This window comes from Anopheles coustani, chromosome 2, assembly GCF_943734705.1.
Source record: "Anopheles coustani chromosome 2, idAnoCousDA_361_x.2, whole genome shotgun sequence".
NCBI lineage: Eukaryota > Metazoa > Arthropoda > Insecta > Diptera > Culicidae > Anopheles > Anopheles coustani.
This window is the reverse complement of record NC_071289.1, coordinates 20,618,197-20,634,410: the sequence shown is the minus strand read 5'-3', so window position 1 is coordinate 20,634,410 and position 16,214 is coordinate 20,618,197. Positions and strand designations below refer to the sequence as shown.

Here is a 16,214-nt window from a genome sequence, read left to right as displayed (position 1 = left end):
GGAGGCAAAGTTACAAATTCGTTTTCTCCTTCTTGTGACAGAGTGCGTGAACTGTTTCGCCACCGGCATGAACTAGGGCGTTGCGGGTTGTGTTTTCGGTCCCGTTGGACCGCCAGGCGGACCTTGGAAGTAGGAATTTTCGCGTGTTTTTCACTCCTTTTGCACGGGAGATTCTTCACTCACGCCCCGTCGGCCCGCCGTTCGTGTCGCCCTCCCTCCGCAGTTCGACGTCGTCATCGTCGCCATTGCAAACCGTTTTCGTCGTCGTCGACGTCGCCGTCGCTGCTGCCGTCGAACGTCGTCGTTATTATTGCCCGGGATTGCGCGCGCACGAGCGAGAGGGCAGCAGTATCGAAACACGCGCGTTCAGCATAGTGCCAAACGAGTGTGAAAGAAAAGGCTAGTAAAGGGAAAAAAGAGCGCTAGTGTGGTGCGCGAGTGCGAATGAGAGGGAGTGTGGTGGCCGTGTGCGTGAGCGGTGCAGCGTTAGTGTGGAAGTAAGGGTTGTGTGTGCAGTGGAGGCAAAGGGCGCCTCGAGTGTTTTTGTGCCCTCTCCGCCTGTCAGATCGTGCGAGGCGGTGGAGAGGCGAAGCGAAGCGCGTCGTGGTTTTCGCCGCCGTTTTTCCGCTGCCAGCAATTTTGTGAAGCAATAAGCGGCCCAGCAGCTTGTTTTTAGGCGTCGGGTGACACCGAAATAATTACCACCTTTATTTTTCGGAGCCGCCAAGGGCGCTGCATCGTGCTCAACAACATCCATCCTCCTGCCGTCGTGGGCCAAGCTGTTTCACCAGCAGCATCGCGTCCCATGCACGGGCGAGAAGTGCGCGCGCCAACCATCCTTCGCACGCACACATCCACGCTGTCATCCTCGCCGATCCTTCGAATGCTCGGGTGTGTGCGTGATTTTCTGTAGCCTTTTCCCTGGTCCGTCGCACGGATTGTCTTCCTTCTTCGGACGGACCACGCTGCGCCTCCTTGCCAAGGGGTGCTGGTGCCTGTGGGTCCGGGAAAACGGGAAGCGCAAGCACGGGGCGAAAGCGAGAAGGCAAGAAGCAGCGCGCCAACGCCGACGACAGGGAAGAAGAACCACGTCCACGAAGACGACAACGATCAGAACGACGACGACGACGGCGGCGGCGGTGGCGGGAGCTCATTCACCACGCAAAGCAGGCGAAGAAAAGCAAAGCAGGCCGAGGGAGCCGCCAAGAAGATCCTAGTAGCTTGGAAAGGGTGGCAGAATAGAAACGCACACGGGTGCGAAAGAACGAATGCGGGAAATCTCGCATGCTGCATGAAAAGGCGGAAAAAAGAGAGCCGACCAATAATAGGCCAAAAGGCAGCAATAACAGAAGCATAACAAAAAAAAAAACATAACGACTCATCTCAACCATCGCAAGGGGGAAACGGTCCGGTCGGCGGACGCGAACGAAAAGCACGGCTTTAGAAACAGCACACCGAAGCAAAGCACACTGTGGCAAAAAACAACCGCACCAGCCGGGAAACCGGGAAGGCTAAAAGCGAAACTTCAAAACAGAGCACAGAAGCACTGAGGACGAACCGCGCGGAGAATAATAAAATCGGCGTGCGAAGATGTCGAAGCTTTCGTTTCGGGCGAGAGCCCTTGATCCGTCGAAACCGGTACCGATCTATCTGGCGGAGGACCTGCCGGATCTGCCGGAGTACTCTGCTATCAACCGGGCGGTCCCACAGATGCCGAGCGGCATGGAAAAGGAGGAAGAATCGGTAAGCCTGTCGGTGAGCTGGTGGTGTTCGGGTCATGGGGCTGGTGGGTGGGACGTAAAGCACGTGTAACGAAGCGAAGGGAAAAGTGGGATGAGGGCAGCGTTTCAATCCCTCCCCCCTCACACATTTGTTTCAGAGTGGTTCTTCTTCTAGGGCGGTTTTGTGGTCGTTCGTAATTCTTCTCTTTCCGTCTTGGACGTGAGTTTGTTTTATTACCGTCCATGTAGTTTCTTCCATCCTCACCTTGTGTTTCGTTGGGAACGAACCTTCAGCAACTGTGGATGAAAATTCGTTGACGAATGCGAAATGTTTATATTGCCTGAAGAACCCGGGTGCGAACCTGAGATATTTTTAATTCCCGATGAAAACGTGCAACGAAAGTGTGTTCTTCCGGTCCACCGATCTTGCGAAAAACAACAAACACCGAGAGGGTGTGAAATGAGGAAAATTAAAAAAGGTACAACACGATATGTCAAAGTGCGGTGGAAAAAGGTAGGGAAAAAACATCCAAAAAAAAGCACAATAACAAACGTCAATTGATTGTTGCATCGTGCGCGGGTGAAGAGTGAGACGGAGCGACCGATGGTTCACCGAGCGCGCGAGCGGGATGTAGCGAGTGCAATGTGTTTTGTTGTCAAACAAACAAATTACAAAAAGTGATCGTTCATCGAGAGTAAAAGCACCACCCTCCGGCACCGCGCAAGGACCAGTGCACGTTTCCTTGGCGTTTTTTTCTGTTTCGTCGTATTTATGCGTGTGCGTATAGGTGTGTGGTTAAACGCTGACCCGCGGTAGCGACACTAATAAAATGCATAACAAAACGGTGGCCACCGGCAACGTTTTCTTGCGCCCCGCCGAAAGGTCACTGTGCCGGATGTGACTGACTAGCAACGAATGAGTAATTCAAAAGAGTCTATCGTCTCCGCGAACGCCGCGTGCTTTGTTTCATTTCCGCTTTTCCGCTCATATGAAAGTAAACCATTTCGTTAGACCGAGAATAAAAGAAAAGGGTGTGTAAGCATGTTTGTGTTTACAGCTTCGCGTGTGAGATGATGATCTTCGAGTGATGTTTGCGTTCCATGGTCCGTGAAGAAATCCATTCGCATCTTCTCGTTTGCTTCGTACTCCATTTAAAATTCTTAGCAAGGTGCAAATACACGATACATAAAAAGAAAATGCACCAAACTAATGTCAAAGTGCTTGAATCGACGTAACAAAAAAATAAATTGAAAAAAACAAGTGTTTTACTGCCTACTGCGATAGCGTGTTTGCGCACGTGTGCTGCTGCGAGATTATGTTTTTCCAATAGGCGACATCTGGGCGCGGTGAAAATGGCGCCAAAAATAAACACCACGTCCGATCGATGCTGTGGTGCTGTGTCAAGTTTTTTCCTCCCCGCAACGAAAAAAGAAAAAGAGGTTATCGTGTTCCCGATTTACTGTTCAATCGTTTGTTGGTCCTGCCAATTATCAGTGCACAAATTCGCGGTTCAAATAAGTCTGCATTGAATCATCATTATTAAAGCGCTGCCAGACAGCAGTGCCATCGGCCCCGATAATGTTATCAACATTGCCGTTCCGCGGCGTAAATGTGTGATGCAAACGAACAATAAATCCCTTCAAGTATGTGGGGGAGAATGTGGGAAAATGGAGATATGGACTATAGTAAGGCGGGATAAGCTGTTAATCCCCGTCAGCTGCCGATGGGCGCATGGTTTAATTCCATATTTCGTACAATATTTTCGCTAGATACGTACGAACGGCTTTGTAAGAAGCGGTAACGCTTCCCGAATGATTCTCAAACAAAATAAACTCCACCTACCAACCCTCCCGCGCCCCAGAATGAGTCTCGAACGACACTGCTCTCATCAGCGCAAAATCTGCGTTGCATGAGGGCCCCATGGACCGTGCGCTAATTGTTTTTCTATTTTACTATTTATTCTGCACTCCATGTCGTTCGCTCACCCGACGCCGACGATCGATGCACCCAAAATGCGCACGCCACATCTGGAACGCAGGAGCATCATCTGCAACGGGCAATATGCACCGGACTGATCATTCCCACGCCGGAGGTGTACGACTCGACGGATTCCGAGTTCTACGACAAGTACTACCCGCCCGACTACAAACTGCCCAAGCAGCTCATCCACATGCAGCGTGAGTAGCGTTTAATTTTAGTTCCAACCAGTTGCTAACCCCCGACGATCAAGTTGGAAGAACTTATGCGTTGTTTAATTTATGCCGAACCGGGGTGTCGTAGACCTCAATGCGTTCCTCTATTATTTAGATCTAAAAATATTTCATAAATAAGATGCGATTTCTTTTTCAATTGCAAAATTTAACGAAAGTTCGGATTAGATTTGATTTTCAATGTTTGATATTCGTTTTGAACTAGGGGGAATACAACCTTGTTGCAGAAACAATCTTGTTTTTTAATGTATCCTATTTTGAACGATAATTGTAGTCCGAACAATCGCATGTTAGTACTACTCGTTAAACCTAATTGCTTATTAGCGAGGTCCGCAACTTTGTGCCAATCCAATTTCTTGGTTTGCTAGCCGACGTCAAATTGGTGTTTTAGGGTTCAATTCGTGCTCTATAGCATATTTTGTTTTACGAGATGATTTGTTTGCAGCAAACGTGTTGTTCCATCAAAATTCAGAATAAAATGTTATTACCTGGAATGCTTTAAAGAACAAGGACTGCAAATCTTGATAATTCAGCTCAAAGAACGTGTTCTAAAGAGCCTAGTTTAAAAACTAGATCAAATGCCATGCCAATATTTTGTACTAGAAATATTGCATATCGAATTAAAATTACGTACGTAATTACGTTTTCGCTTTAAAATAACTTTAACAAAACTAATGGCAAATGGTAATTACTTAGTAGATGGTTGTGTTAATTTATTCTGCGTACATATCAAATTGGGAAATATTTTGTACAATGTTGTACAGGATCACAGTTACACTTAATGAGGTGATATAGTAAAATCGTTCTAACCATTGAATATGATTTTCAATAGAGTAATGAACAGAAAGTTGATTAATAAAGCGACTTTCATCGAATCCAGACGTGTGTTTTTCCCCAATCGATATAATGTTAGGGATTAGATCAATGCTGTTTGATTATGCGTACTTTATCGAATAGCACGGAAACCCGGTTAAACAGCGCTGCTATGCGATCGTTTTAAGTCTTGCCTATTTAAAAATATGTTTATGTTTATGTTTATGTTTTAGCGCTCAACCTCGAGCAGGACATACCGGACTACGATATGGACAGCTCGGATGAGGTGTGGGTCACGTCGCACGGGAAGAAGCTCGACCTCGATCCGCTCAAGTTCGAGATCATGATGGACCGGCTGGAGAAGAGCTCCGGCCAGACGGTGGTCACATTGAACGAAGCCAAAGCCCTGCTAAAACAAGACGACGAAGTGAGCATAGCCGTGTACGACTATTGGCTCAACAAGCGGCTAAAAACGGTAAGCCGCATGCGCAAAAACACAAAAGCATCAGCCTAAGCGTAAGTGTTAATCGGAAACGTTTTTCCATTTCCAGCAACACCCCCTGATACTGTACGTGAAGACGGAAAATCGTGGCAACATGACACCGAACAATCCGTACCTGGCATTCCGGCGGCGCACGGAAAAGATGCAGACGAGAAAGAACCGCAAAAATGACGAGTCGTCGTACGAGAAAATGTTGAAGTTGAGGTACTGAACGCGACCAAAACGGCGCATGGTGTCGCTGCCCCAAAAACGGAATTGGATTCATACGGGACCGCATTGGTTCCCTCCTTGTTGTTGCTTGTTGCACTTTTTAGGCGGGATCTGTCGCGCGCGGTGACCCTCCTGGACATGATCAGGCGGCGGGAGAAGCTGAAGCGGGAGCAGCTGCACCTGAGCATCGAAATCTACGAGAAGCGCTACCAGGCGCAGGATTTCCATGGCCATCTGCTGTCCGAGTACACGTCGAACGCTACGCGAGCGACGAGGTATGGCTGAAGGGAATCAGAAATACTAGCTTTGTGCTCCTCCCGTCGATTATTAACCAAATTTTTCCCCAATCCTCTTGTCCCGTTGCGTTTTCCGGCATTTCTGCAGACCGGCATTCGCTCCGATCTACTCCAACCAGTTCCCATCGTTGGCGGGCGGCCAAGGGGCTAATGCGGTGGCCGGCAGTGCCGGTACCGGTGCGGCCCCGTACCTGGCCGGCAGCACGTCGACGACACCGTACGCTGGTCAGGCCGGTAGCAACAAGCGGGACAACGAGAGCCTGAGCAGTCGGAAGGAAAAACGACCGTACAAGAAGCGGAAGCAAAAAATCCAAAAAGATCGAAGCTCGTCGGGTGGTGCTGGAGGGGGCAGTGTGGGATCCGGTACCGTCGGTTCTGGGAGTCGCGGCGATGCGGGCAGCGGCGTAGCCGGTGTAGGGAGTAGCGGTGGGATGGGCGTGGGAAGCGGTCCTAGTGGTGGGCATCATTCATCGGCACATCCCCACCACCATCACCATCATTCGCATCACCATCATCCGGCCGGTGGAACGATGGCGGGGGTTGTCGGTGGCCGAGGCGATATTGGCGCGGTGCCCAGCGGGCACGGAACCGGTAGGCAGCACTACTCGGCGCCATCCGTCGTTCGACTATCGTGGACTAAACACATTCACCATTCTAGATCACCACGCACACGGAGACCATGCCGTTTCGTCCGACGACGAGGAGTTGGCTAACCTGCAGGGCAATTCACCGGAGGAGGAATACGCTTATGCATTCCGGCGGAGTAAACACAGTCAATACCACAGGGTAAATTCGATAAACTCGAACGGGTGATGCCTTTCCTTACTCACCTTACTTCTTATCTATTTAGCCTCGCGCGGATGGTTACGGAAATTGGCCATGGACGGCCAAGGAGGAAAATGGCTCGGCAGACCCACGGTTTCGGTTTACGTTAACTTCGCTACGGTATCCAAGGTATGACCACTACGATGAGGGGATAATCTTGCGTACAGTGTAGATCATGAGTACAGTTAAATGCAAAATATTCAAGGCACTTTTTTTTAAGTTTTTTTTAACAAAGCAATTCTAATTTATTTAGTTGAAGTGTAAGTTTATGAAAACCCATTTCTACTAGGATGGTAGGGGTAAAATGGATCCAATGATAGCATCCAGATAAGATAGATAGATAACTTCCTTAATTCTAGTCCTGAAATATTTTTTTTTATAACAAAGATGTAGAAAAAAGCAAGGCTTGCTAGGGCAAGTTTATTATGCCGTAGATCTTTTTTGGTATGTTGACAATAATGTCTTCATCTTTTAACAACTCCAGATAAAATTTTATTCATTCTAATCGTGAGTTCTCTAAGGTTTTCTACTAGCTAAAAGAGAATGAAAAGAAAATTGATTAAAAACGATGAAGTTTTTGTTCCTGAATAACACATTGTGCATTTAAAAGTCTGGGCCATTTAACCATGTGGGCAGATAAAATGTGATTATGTTTAAGCTTTCATCATTATTGAAATAACATTTCTCTTCTGACTGTCCCGTGTTTTAGATCTCGCTGTATTGGATTCGCTAGGAGACGACTTGGCCGAGGTGGGCGGGTGATAATCGATCGAGTAGCGACCGATTTCGATGACCTGTGGTCCCGGTTAGACTACACGATCGTCGAAAGCGAAACGATCGCATCGTTCGCGTCAACCGAGCTGGAACAGTCCAAGGAGCAGGAGAACGATACCGGAGCTGATGAACCGGTGGTCGTTAGCTTGCGCCGACCCACCGAGCGAACGACCAGCGTCAGTAGCACCTGCAGCAATTCCAGCAACACAGGCGTCGTCGTGACGTCCCTCAAGCCACCTCCCCGGTTACCGGCGGCTTCCTCGGGCCACTCGCAGCAATCGGTAGTGAACGGTGCCGACGGGTTGTTGCTCCCACCGCCACCACCACAACCACCACCACCACTGGACGCATTGGAGGGGCACGGAACGCCCGCCGATCGAACCGGTGGTTACCTTTCCTCCTCTTCCACCCTCCGACGAAAGCTCGTACTGAAGCAGGAGCTCGCGACACTAACCGAGTACGACTCGGATAGTGGCGAACATCAGTTCCTGGCCAGTATCGGGTTGATGAACAACAGCAAGGCGGAAAAGGAGTCGATCGGGTTGCTTGCCAGCACCAAGCGGCGGCTGCGTTTCGACAGTGCGGGCAACGAGGATGAGGAAGAGCAGCAGCAGGAGGAGGGCGTAGGGGTGAAGATGGAAGTCAGTGGTGATGGAAATTACGAAAGGACATTTTCTCCCGCAGCGGCAGCAGGAAGTGGTGGTGTGAATAACTCAGATATAAATGTGATAAAATGTGAGGATGGCACGACGGTGGAGATGGGTCCTGGCGTGGCCGCAGTGAAACAGGAGAAGCGCGAGCAGGAGGAGGAAGAAGAAGAAGAGGTGCAGGGTGAGAAGAGCTCGGGCGAGCCGGGGGTGGTGTTGGTGAACACCGGCGAAGACTTTGAGCAGCTGATCGACAGTGTAAATAGTCGTAACGTTAGTAGTAATACCCGGACTCGCAGAGGAGGAGTAGCCGTAAGCAGCAATAGTATTAGTTCCGAGGGCGGGGCATCGCTGAGGATAGGCGAGGAAGTGGCAGGCACGGAACTGGAGCAGCAGTTGCAGGCGGCTGGCGGAGGTTCCCCTTCGCGGCTGCACGACGCCACCCGGGAAGATATCGACGCGGTCTACAAGGACCTGCTGAACGATATCCAATCGAACTGGCTGCACTTTCGCCCGAAAACGCCGGAACCGAGCCCGGACGATCTACTTACGCTCGAAGGTGAGGACGACGGCGAGCTGCTGGAGAACTGTCTCGGTTTGACCGATCGCCATCGAATCACGCTGGAGCTGCAGGCCCTCGAGGAGGGTCTGCCGGCGTCGGTGTTCACGCGCGGTCGCACGATCGGTTCCACTTTCCGTACCACCCCGTTCGCGCTGGACAATCTCATCGAACCGCATCCCCTGTCTGTGACGCACGAAGCAACGCCACGGAAGGCGAACGAAGGCGGGGATGATACAACCTCCTTGTCGCCGACGGTCGCGCCGTTGGTGGACGTGAAACTGGAGAGGTCCGGCTCGGAGAACAATCTCAGCGGTGGCGCAGCGGGGGCCGAGAACAACAGCCTCGAAACGTCCGATCTCAACCTGAGCCTGAACGAATCGAACGAGGACAATGAGAAGATGCTGGACAACATTCTGCAGGAGTGCGCCATCGACGATCCAAAGGCGAGCAACTTCTGGAACGGCATCCTGGATGATGGTATCCTGAGCAGTCTTGACGACGGAGAAAAGGGCGCGTCGGATACCGAGGGGGATAATGTGATGGACGCGGACACGCTGGACGGCACGTCAACCGAGCAGCCAGTGCGACGACCTTCGCTGTTGAGTTTAGCCGCAACTAAAATCGGATACCACTCGGAGTTGGTGGGATACGGGGGCGGTGGCGGCGGCGGTGGCCGTGTCGGTCGTCGTCCTTCGCCATCGACAATCGATCGGAAGAACAACGGTGTAACGGTGGGAAGCAAACGGAGGAAATTGTTAAAACGCTGCAGTTATCTCGTCGGAAGTAGCTACTTTTCGGTGAAACCACTGCCGAAGGAGGAAATTTTCCAACCACTGCTGGACGCCGATGGGCAACCGATCATTTGTATGCCGGACGCCGAGCTGGAACTCACCGGTGATGGTGCGGTGGAGCAGATGGTGCAGCTTGGAGGGGAGGAAGGATTGGATCTTCCGATGGAGGAATCGGCTCCGATTCACGTTGGTGTGGAAGCGATGGAGATCAAGATGGAAGAGGATGCGGCGGCTTGTCTGGGTTTGGAAGCGGCCACCAACGTTGGTTACGACCAGCAGACTCCAACGACTGTCCCGACGACAACGTTGGGGGAAGCAACCGGAATCAAAATAGAGCCTCCGGATGAACTGTTCACTCCCTCTTCGTCGTTGGCGTTGGCTTCGGCTTCGGATTTGGGAGGAACGAGCGAAGCGACATCCGCGGCTACCATCGTTGTGCCAACGCCGCAGCAACAAACCCACCATCAACAGTCGGAGATGCCGATAACGGTGCAATACCTTCGACATACCGGCCCCGGTACTACCACCATGGCCACCATCAAGCTGGAACCGATCAATCACCTAACGCATTCGTCCGTCTCCGATGGGGGAGGTGGTGCGGGAAGGGCCGGGTCAACGCTTATCCCCGCGACGATCGTTGTTTCGCAACCTTCGGGCGGAAGTGGCAGCTCGAGCGTGTTCCCCGTTTCGGTGGCGAACAGTGGTGGTGTTCCGACGATGGTGGCCGTTTCGTTGCAGCAAGCGGTCAACAGTGGGTTGCATCAGCTTATGCACACCTCTTCGGCACCATCCTCGCAGACGCAGACCACCATGCTGGTCATGCAATCGATCGCACCGAACAGCATCGTCACCAACAGCACGGTCCAATCGTCTCCGACCGCGGTGTCCGCCAGTGGCAACCCAACCTCAGCATTCGATCGCTCAGCAACCATCGCTGGTTCGATCTTAGTGCAGGCTTCGTCCGCCTCCTCGTCCTCGCCATCGATCATTCCCGTCTCCTCGTCCACCATGACGGTCGTGTCCGCCTCTTCCTCGCCGGCGCTACTGACGTCCTCTACGCCGATCGTCGTCACAGTTCCGGCCGCTTCGTCCGCCGCACTTCAGTCCATCGGTAACGTCAACAATAATGGCGGCTCAGCCGTCGTGATGCCGACGAGCAGCGGAACGAACACCGTCGTGTCCATCACGACCCCGATCGTCGTCTCCACCGCACAGTCGCAGCACGCGCATCAGCAAAATCAGTTGCAGGGTGGCGGCACCAACAGTACGGGACTGGCGGCCGGCAACAGCTACATCGTGCAGCACAACAACACACCGATCGTCCTGTCGCACCAGCAGATGCAGCAGCTTGCCAGCGGCGGTGGAGGGAATATTGTGACCGTTGGAGGCCAGCAGGTCGTTACGACCAAGCAGCATCACGGGGAAACGTACGTGTTGGCGCAGACACCGCTGAAGAAGCAGATCAACGGCCCGACCGATGGTAGCAAAAACGCGACCGCAGGTAAGCAGGCGATTTCGTTGTGGTGAAATATTTCATACCATCGATGAAACATTTCAAACCCTCGGTAGTTCCTTTCGATGTGAAGTAGAATTTTGATGATTTTACGTAGCTTTTTGAATCTTGATGAGGTATTAAAGTTAAATTGTGTCACAACCGAATCAGTATTACGTTCGAGCATTACCTTTTAGTTTATAATTACACTATTTTCGTATACTTAACATCAAATTTTTCATTCGTGATTATTGCTTCGATGCGATTTTTAGGCAAGCAATTAATCAAACCTTTGTTCAAGAGTTAAAAGTTACGAAGGAGTGTTAAACAAATGAAAAGAACTGTGATTTGTTTACATTCTTTGAAAGTAAATTATAACGTTTGCATTAAAAAAATTGCCAAACTTTCAAAGCCGATAGGAAAACAAACTGCGGAAGATGATTGAGTGAAGTATGTTTTCTTCTAAAGTTAGATCAGTTTGATCATAAAAAAACCGACGGCTTATCAGGCGCCCATTCGGCAGTTGCCCGGAACTTTATCCATTACTTAGAAAATAGAATCTCTTCCCTTTCATAATTTTTGCCGATCTTAATTCATTTTTTTTATTTAATTTTTATTTCAGTCACTGCGCAAGCTCTGAACAACCAGAAGCTTCAAGCACTTTTCAGCCAAAAGCTGGGTAATAACAAGACGCCCGAATACAATCGCAAGCAAATAGAGGCGATCCGGAAGCTTATTGCCTCCCCGAAGATGATTGTCAAATCGACCAACAGCAACCAGCAGAACCAACAGCAGCACCTTCAGCAGACGCTCCACGGTGTCTCGGCTGCCAGTGGAACCGGTCTGGGCGGGCATCAGCAGCAATCGAATTCGCAGCACGCGCAACAGCAGCAGCAGCAGTACAACCTGATTCACCAGAATTCGCTCAACTCTCCGATCACGATCGTATCGGCGCAAAACCCGGGTCAACCGACGCAGAACAAAATCATTCTAACGTCCTCCCCGCAGCTGCTACAGCAAGCCGGTGGAGCAACGGCGGGTCAGCTGATTGCAGCCACCTCTTCGCACGGCAAGATACAGCTGACGACCGTGCAGCACCAAGGGCAACCAGGAGTGGCGGGTACGACCGGTGGACAGATTGTGACGCTCGATCAGGCCGGTTTGCAGGCAGCAGCAGCCGCCGCCGGGCAGCAGCAGCAGGTGAAGCTGGAAAAGAACCGTATTGTGTACGCCAACATCAAGAACAGCCGTGGTCAGTTTCTGGCCCAAATAAACCCGAAGTTGGTGAACATCATACAGCCGATTCAACAGCAGAAGCTCGTCAACAGTGTCACGATGCAGCAGCAACAGCAGCAGCAACAGCAGCAGCAACAGCAGCAGCAACAACAGCAGCAACAACAGCAGCAACAACAGCAGCAGCAACAACAGCAGCAGCAACAGCAACAGCAACAGCAGCAACAGCATCTTCACAACCAGGCCGGCCATGGAACGACGACGATCATCAACAGCAAAGGGCAGACGGTGCAGCGGATTCCCACGGTTAGCATTCGCACGCAGCAGCAGCAACAGCAGCAGCAGCAGCAGCAACACCTGCAGCAGCAGCAGTCCACCGGCCACGTCGACATGGTTGTGGTGAACAATGCGAACAACATCAAGTTTATCCAGGCGGCGGCCACGGCGGCTACGAACGCGGCTGCTGCTGCAGCAGCGGCGGCAGCGGTAGCAAGTGGGGGGAACGTGGTTAACAACGTCACCGGTTCGTCGACTAGCCGGGTCAGTCAGACGACGACGATGAGCACTTCTGCCGGTGGTACGGTGGTGTCCGTAGGTAACTCCGGAGCTGGTGTCAGTGGTGGTGGAAGTAACAACAGCGACGTGGTGGGAAACAGCAACTGCAGCAGCATTAACAACAGCTCCTCCGTAACACCCACATCCGGCACCGCGCTGGTCAATAGCGTTTCGGGAATGGCAAACAACAGCAGCGCTTCCACGACCGGTGCAACGCAGGTAACGGCGGGAAAAGCGGTCGTGAGCACTGGCACCGTTGGTGCAAGTAACTCCGCGGTGGTTGTTGCTGTCGGTAGCGCGGCCAGTGGTGGCAACAGCAATGCTGGTGGCACTAGTGGCGGAGCAGCAGGTGGTGGTGGTAGTGGTGGCGCCGGTGCCATCGGTGGCAACGGTAGTAGTTCGAATCCTCCAGCCAGTATAAACATTACCAATAGGTGAGAATCGAAGACCCAGCTCAGTAGGTAACTGTTACTGTATTTTAACTTATTACTAATTAACATTAACATTTAGGCATTGTAGAAGAAAAGCAAAGAAAAGAAGAAAATCCGTACTAGCAGCATCTTTGGACGGTAAATGGAAGAGCGCTCGGTACTGTCTGAGGAGCAGAAACAATTAAGACAACTTCAATAATGAAAATCAGACATTCGAATGAGACCAACTTCCCATGTGAAAGAATGACGCAATGGCAACGATTCGGAAAGAGAAAACAAGCGCCGGGCGGGGGTCGAGATGCGAGAAAAGTCAACCAATAGTTCACGCTCGGCCCGATCCATCCCGGAGCTTGATTTCCGAGTGTCTTGCCGCAGCGTTTCGACAGATGGATCTCGTATAAACTTGGTTGGAAAGCAGACGGAATTCTTTAACGCTCTATACACGATTCCCTGTTGAAATCTATAGAAAAAAAGAAACATTAAAATCGATCCAGATCTCTGTTATTAAATAATAGAGATTGAAAACACGACTCTTTCATTCCCTCGGATTTATTTATATCGGACAATTGGTGTTACATTACAGATTGGAATAAACGTTTGGGAGGGGGGAACGCAGGTTTTCCAGACCCGACGAAAGGAGACAAATTTTTATAGAAAAACTTAACGTTTCAACTATTACTGAATTAATTACAGGGAGCGATACAAAAAGGGAGTTTTGAGTAGACTTTCTCATTTTATGTGTTTTATTCTTTCGGTAACTCCAACAAAGAGAGTTCGGCGTATTTTCTTTTTATATTTTATTGAATTTTTTTACTGTGATCTATTTAAATTCTTTTGTCAGCTTCGTGGAGTAAATGGTACATGGTCTACGTGCCAAAGAATAACGGATTGAGTCCTCGGAGTTTGTGGCGAGAGACGAGGAAGGGAGCTGATAAGAATAAAAATCGAAGAGTTTGGACCGCGAGCAGGTTATGGATGGCGACCAAGTCCACTCAGCGATTAAAAACAAAATCCTTCTTTTCAAACTCATATGGAATCGTTTCGGAGGAAAAATCCCAAATTATCAAACTAATGCTCTACGATTTATATTTCCCTCTCTTCCGCCCTACGACTTCCTTCGTGTGCCATGCAAATGAAATATCGCATTATATTCTTTCGCGCGGGAAGATTGGTCGATGGGTATATGACTCTGAAAATTCGGGCTTTAATAGGATTGTTTCGTTGTATGCAATAGTAAAATAATATTCAAAATCGAAAAAAAGGCAGAAAAATACTTCATAGTTACATCGTCCATTGGTAATGGCTAGTGTGAAAATAGTAAAACCAGCGAACCCGACCTGCGGCGTGTGCAGTAAACGACAACTTCTGTCGGCTTGAAATCAATCCAACGAATCGAATGTCGGGAAAAGCGGAAACATACATCATTAAAAGAAAAACCAACAAAAAAAAGTATAGCAACGACTATTATAATAATAGAACTAAATGTTAAATGAAGAAAGTGTGCTGCTTTCTTCGATTTCGTTCACGTACGTTCAGTTTTGATTCTTTTAATTTTCTAAAAGAATGCTCTGCTGCAATCGTACCGTCGTGTACTAACAACATACATCCCCCGCACTCGTCGGACCGTAAGTAATAAGTCGAGCGTGTGTCGGCGACACTTCAATCCCTTTTTCGACGGGTTCTCGCGTTGGGGGAAACATAAATCGAGAATGTTAGTAGTAAGCGCAAAAAAAAGAAAAAAATACTAATGCCCCCGTAGACATGTTCGTAGCGGTAGCAAAAAAACGAGACACAATCGTCGAGCTGGTCATGTTCGTGCGGAATATGGCTAGTTCTTGGAACTGCAAAACCACGATTCCCTGCGAGATGTAACTATAAAGCATGTACATAGTTCTAGCACTAATGCAAACTAGTCTTGTAAGGTCCTTATTTGTAGTGGGGCAACCGGGGTGGGAATGGGAAGTGCTCTAGAAGAAGGAGCACGAGAATGTCATTCGTTTGGCGAAATGCCAATAAAAAAACACGGAGAGAATACAAACCACAAGAAAACTGATACAACAAACAAAACAAACGGTAAAAGCAATTCCACCTTCGGGGAAATGAAAGAAAAGAAAGGAAACATTTATCATTTCGAAAGGATAACAGCAAACCAGAAGAGACGTTCAAACTGGAAAGGACAAGCCAGAAAAGAGTGAAAGAATTCTTGGTGACTTAATTTATAAAACAAAAATTAACTGTAACTTCCGTTGCAGGAAGAAGATCCGTTTTGACGCAGGCGTGTAGAGCTCACGTGTGTTGTGTGACAATTTTTCAACTGACTTTCGCTCGCTATGAAATCACTAGGTGGTGTGGAGCTTTATTGATTGTTTTACCTATTTACGTTCAGTTCTCCATAGCAACGCGGTGTGACTGATTTAATCTCCGATCCTTCCATCTATCCCCGGATCTGTAATGCATTATCTCTTTCTCTCTCCCTTTTCTCACTGTTGTTTTGCTTTCTCCCGGTTAGTGTTCATTGTGTCTCGCCCTGTCCGATGTTCCTCTGTCCTCTGTTGTGTTGTTACTGTGTCTGTGATTGTAGTGTTGATGTAGTTTTATGTTTGTCCATCGTTTTCCATCATGAACCTTATTTTAGGAGAGAAGGGAAAAAAAGAGTAGAGAAAAATCTACCGCGTGTCCAGGATGAGGAAAATTAATCGAAAATCAAGCACTTATATGCACTAGAATGGTCCAGAAAAATCTCGTTATCGTGGAGTAATAAATAATAGTAGTAAATTTATGGGAATTATAACGAATATTATAGAGTACTCCTACTTCTACTACCACTACAGCTACTACTACTACTAATACTTTTACATGACATAAACATAGTGAAACGAAGAAAGCTACAAACAAGTCATATTTCGAACGCTTATCGAACTCCCCAACGGACGGAATTCCCCAAACCCATTTCGAAACGGTTGTTTCAAATACAGTGTTGTCAGATCGTGGCGTGGGTTTGTGGGAAAAGTAAAATAAATATGTTAGAAAAATATTGTAATCCTTTTTTCGGAAATGATTAATTTTTTTATTCCGTATTATACTACACAAGAATTTCCCGTTTTCCTTACTAATAATATTTGAAGTACCATTCGTACTAACATGGGGTTTA

General features: G+C 49.1%; 1 protein-coding gene across 1 annotated transcript; it reads left to right on the top strand.

Moving 5' to 3' along the window:
• Nucleotides 1-13,877, top strand: LOC131266364 (uncharacterized). Its single transcript, XM_058268851.1, has 12 exons — nucleotides 1-1,743; nucleotides 3,761-3,899; nucleotides 4,979-5,220; nucleotides 5,297-5,451; nucleotides 5,562-5,732; nucleotides 5,842-6,344; nucleotides 6,412-6,539; nucleotides 6,604-6,707; nucleotides 7,288-10,853; nucleotides 11,467-12,173; nucleotides 12,258-13,066; nucleotides 13,143-13,877. The coding sequence occupies exons 1-12, from the start codon at nucleotides 1,591-1,593 to the stop codon at nucleotides 13,246-13,248; spliced, it is 6,783 nt and encodes a 2,260-aa protein (XP_058124834.1). The 5' UTR covers nucleotides 1-1,590; the 3' UTR covers nucleotides 13,249-13,877.
• Nucleotides 13,878-16,214: the final 2,337 nt, after the last annotated feature.

Bases quoted from the DNA above. Each gene is read 5' to 3' on its own strand.
- LOC131266364 (XM_058268851.1), top strand. From the start codon at position 1,591: ATGTCGAAGCTTTCGTTTCGGGCGAGAGCCCTTGATCCGTCGAAACCG. The intron at 3,900-4,978 runs GTGAGTAGCGTT...TTTATGTTTTAG, and splicing joins GCAGCTCATCCACATGCAGC to CGCTCAACCTCGAGCAGGAC. The intron at 5,221-5,296 runs GTAAGCCGCATG...TTCCATTTCCAG, and splicing joins TCAACAAGCGGCTAAAAACG to CAACACCCCCTGATACTGTA.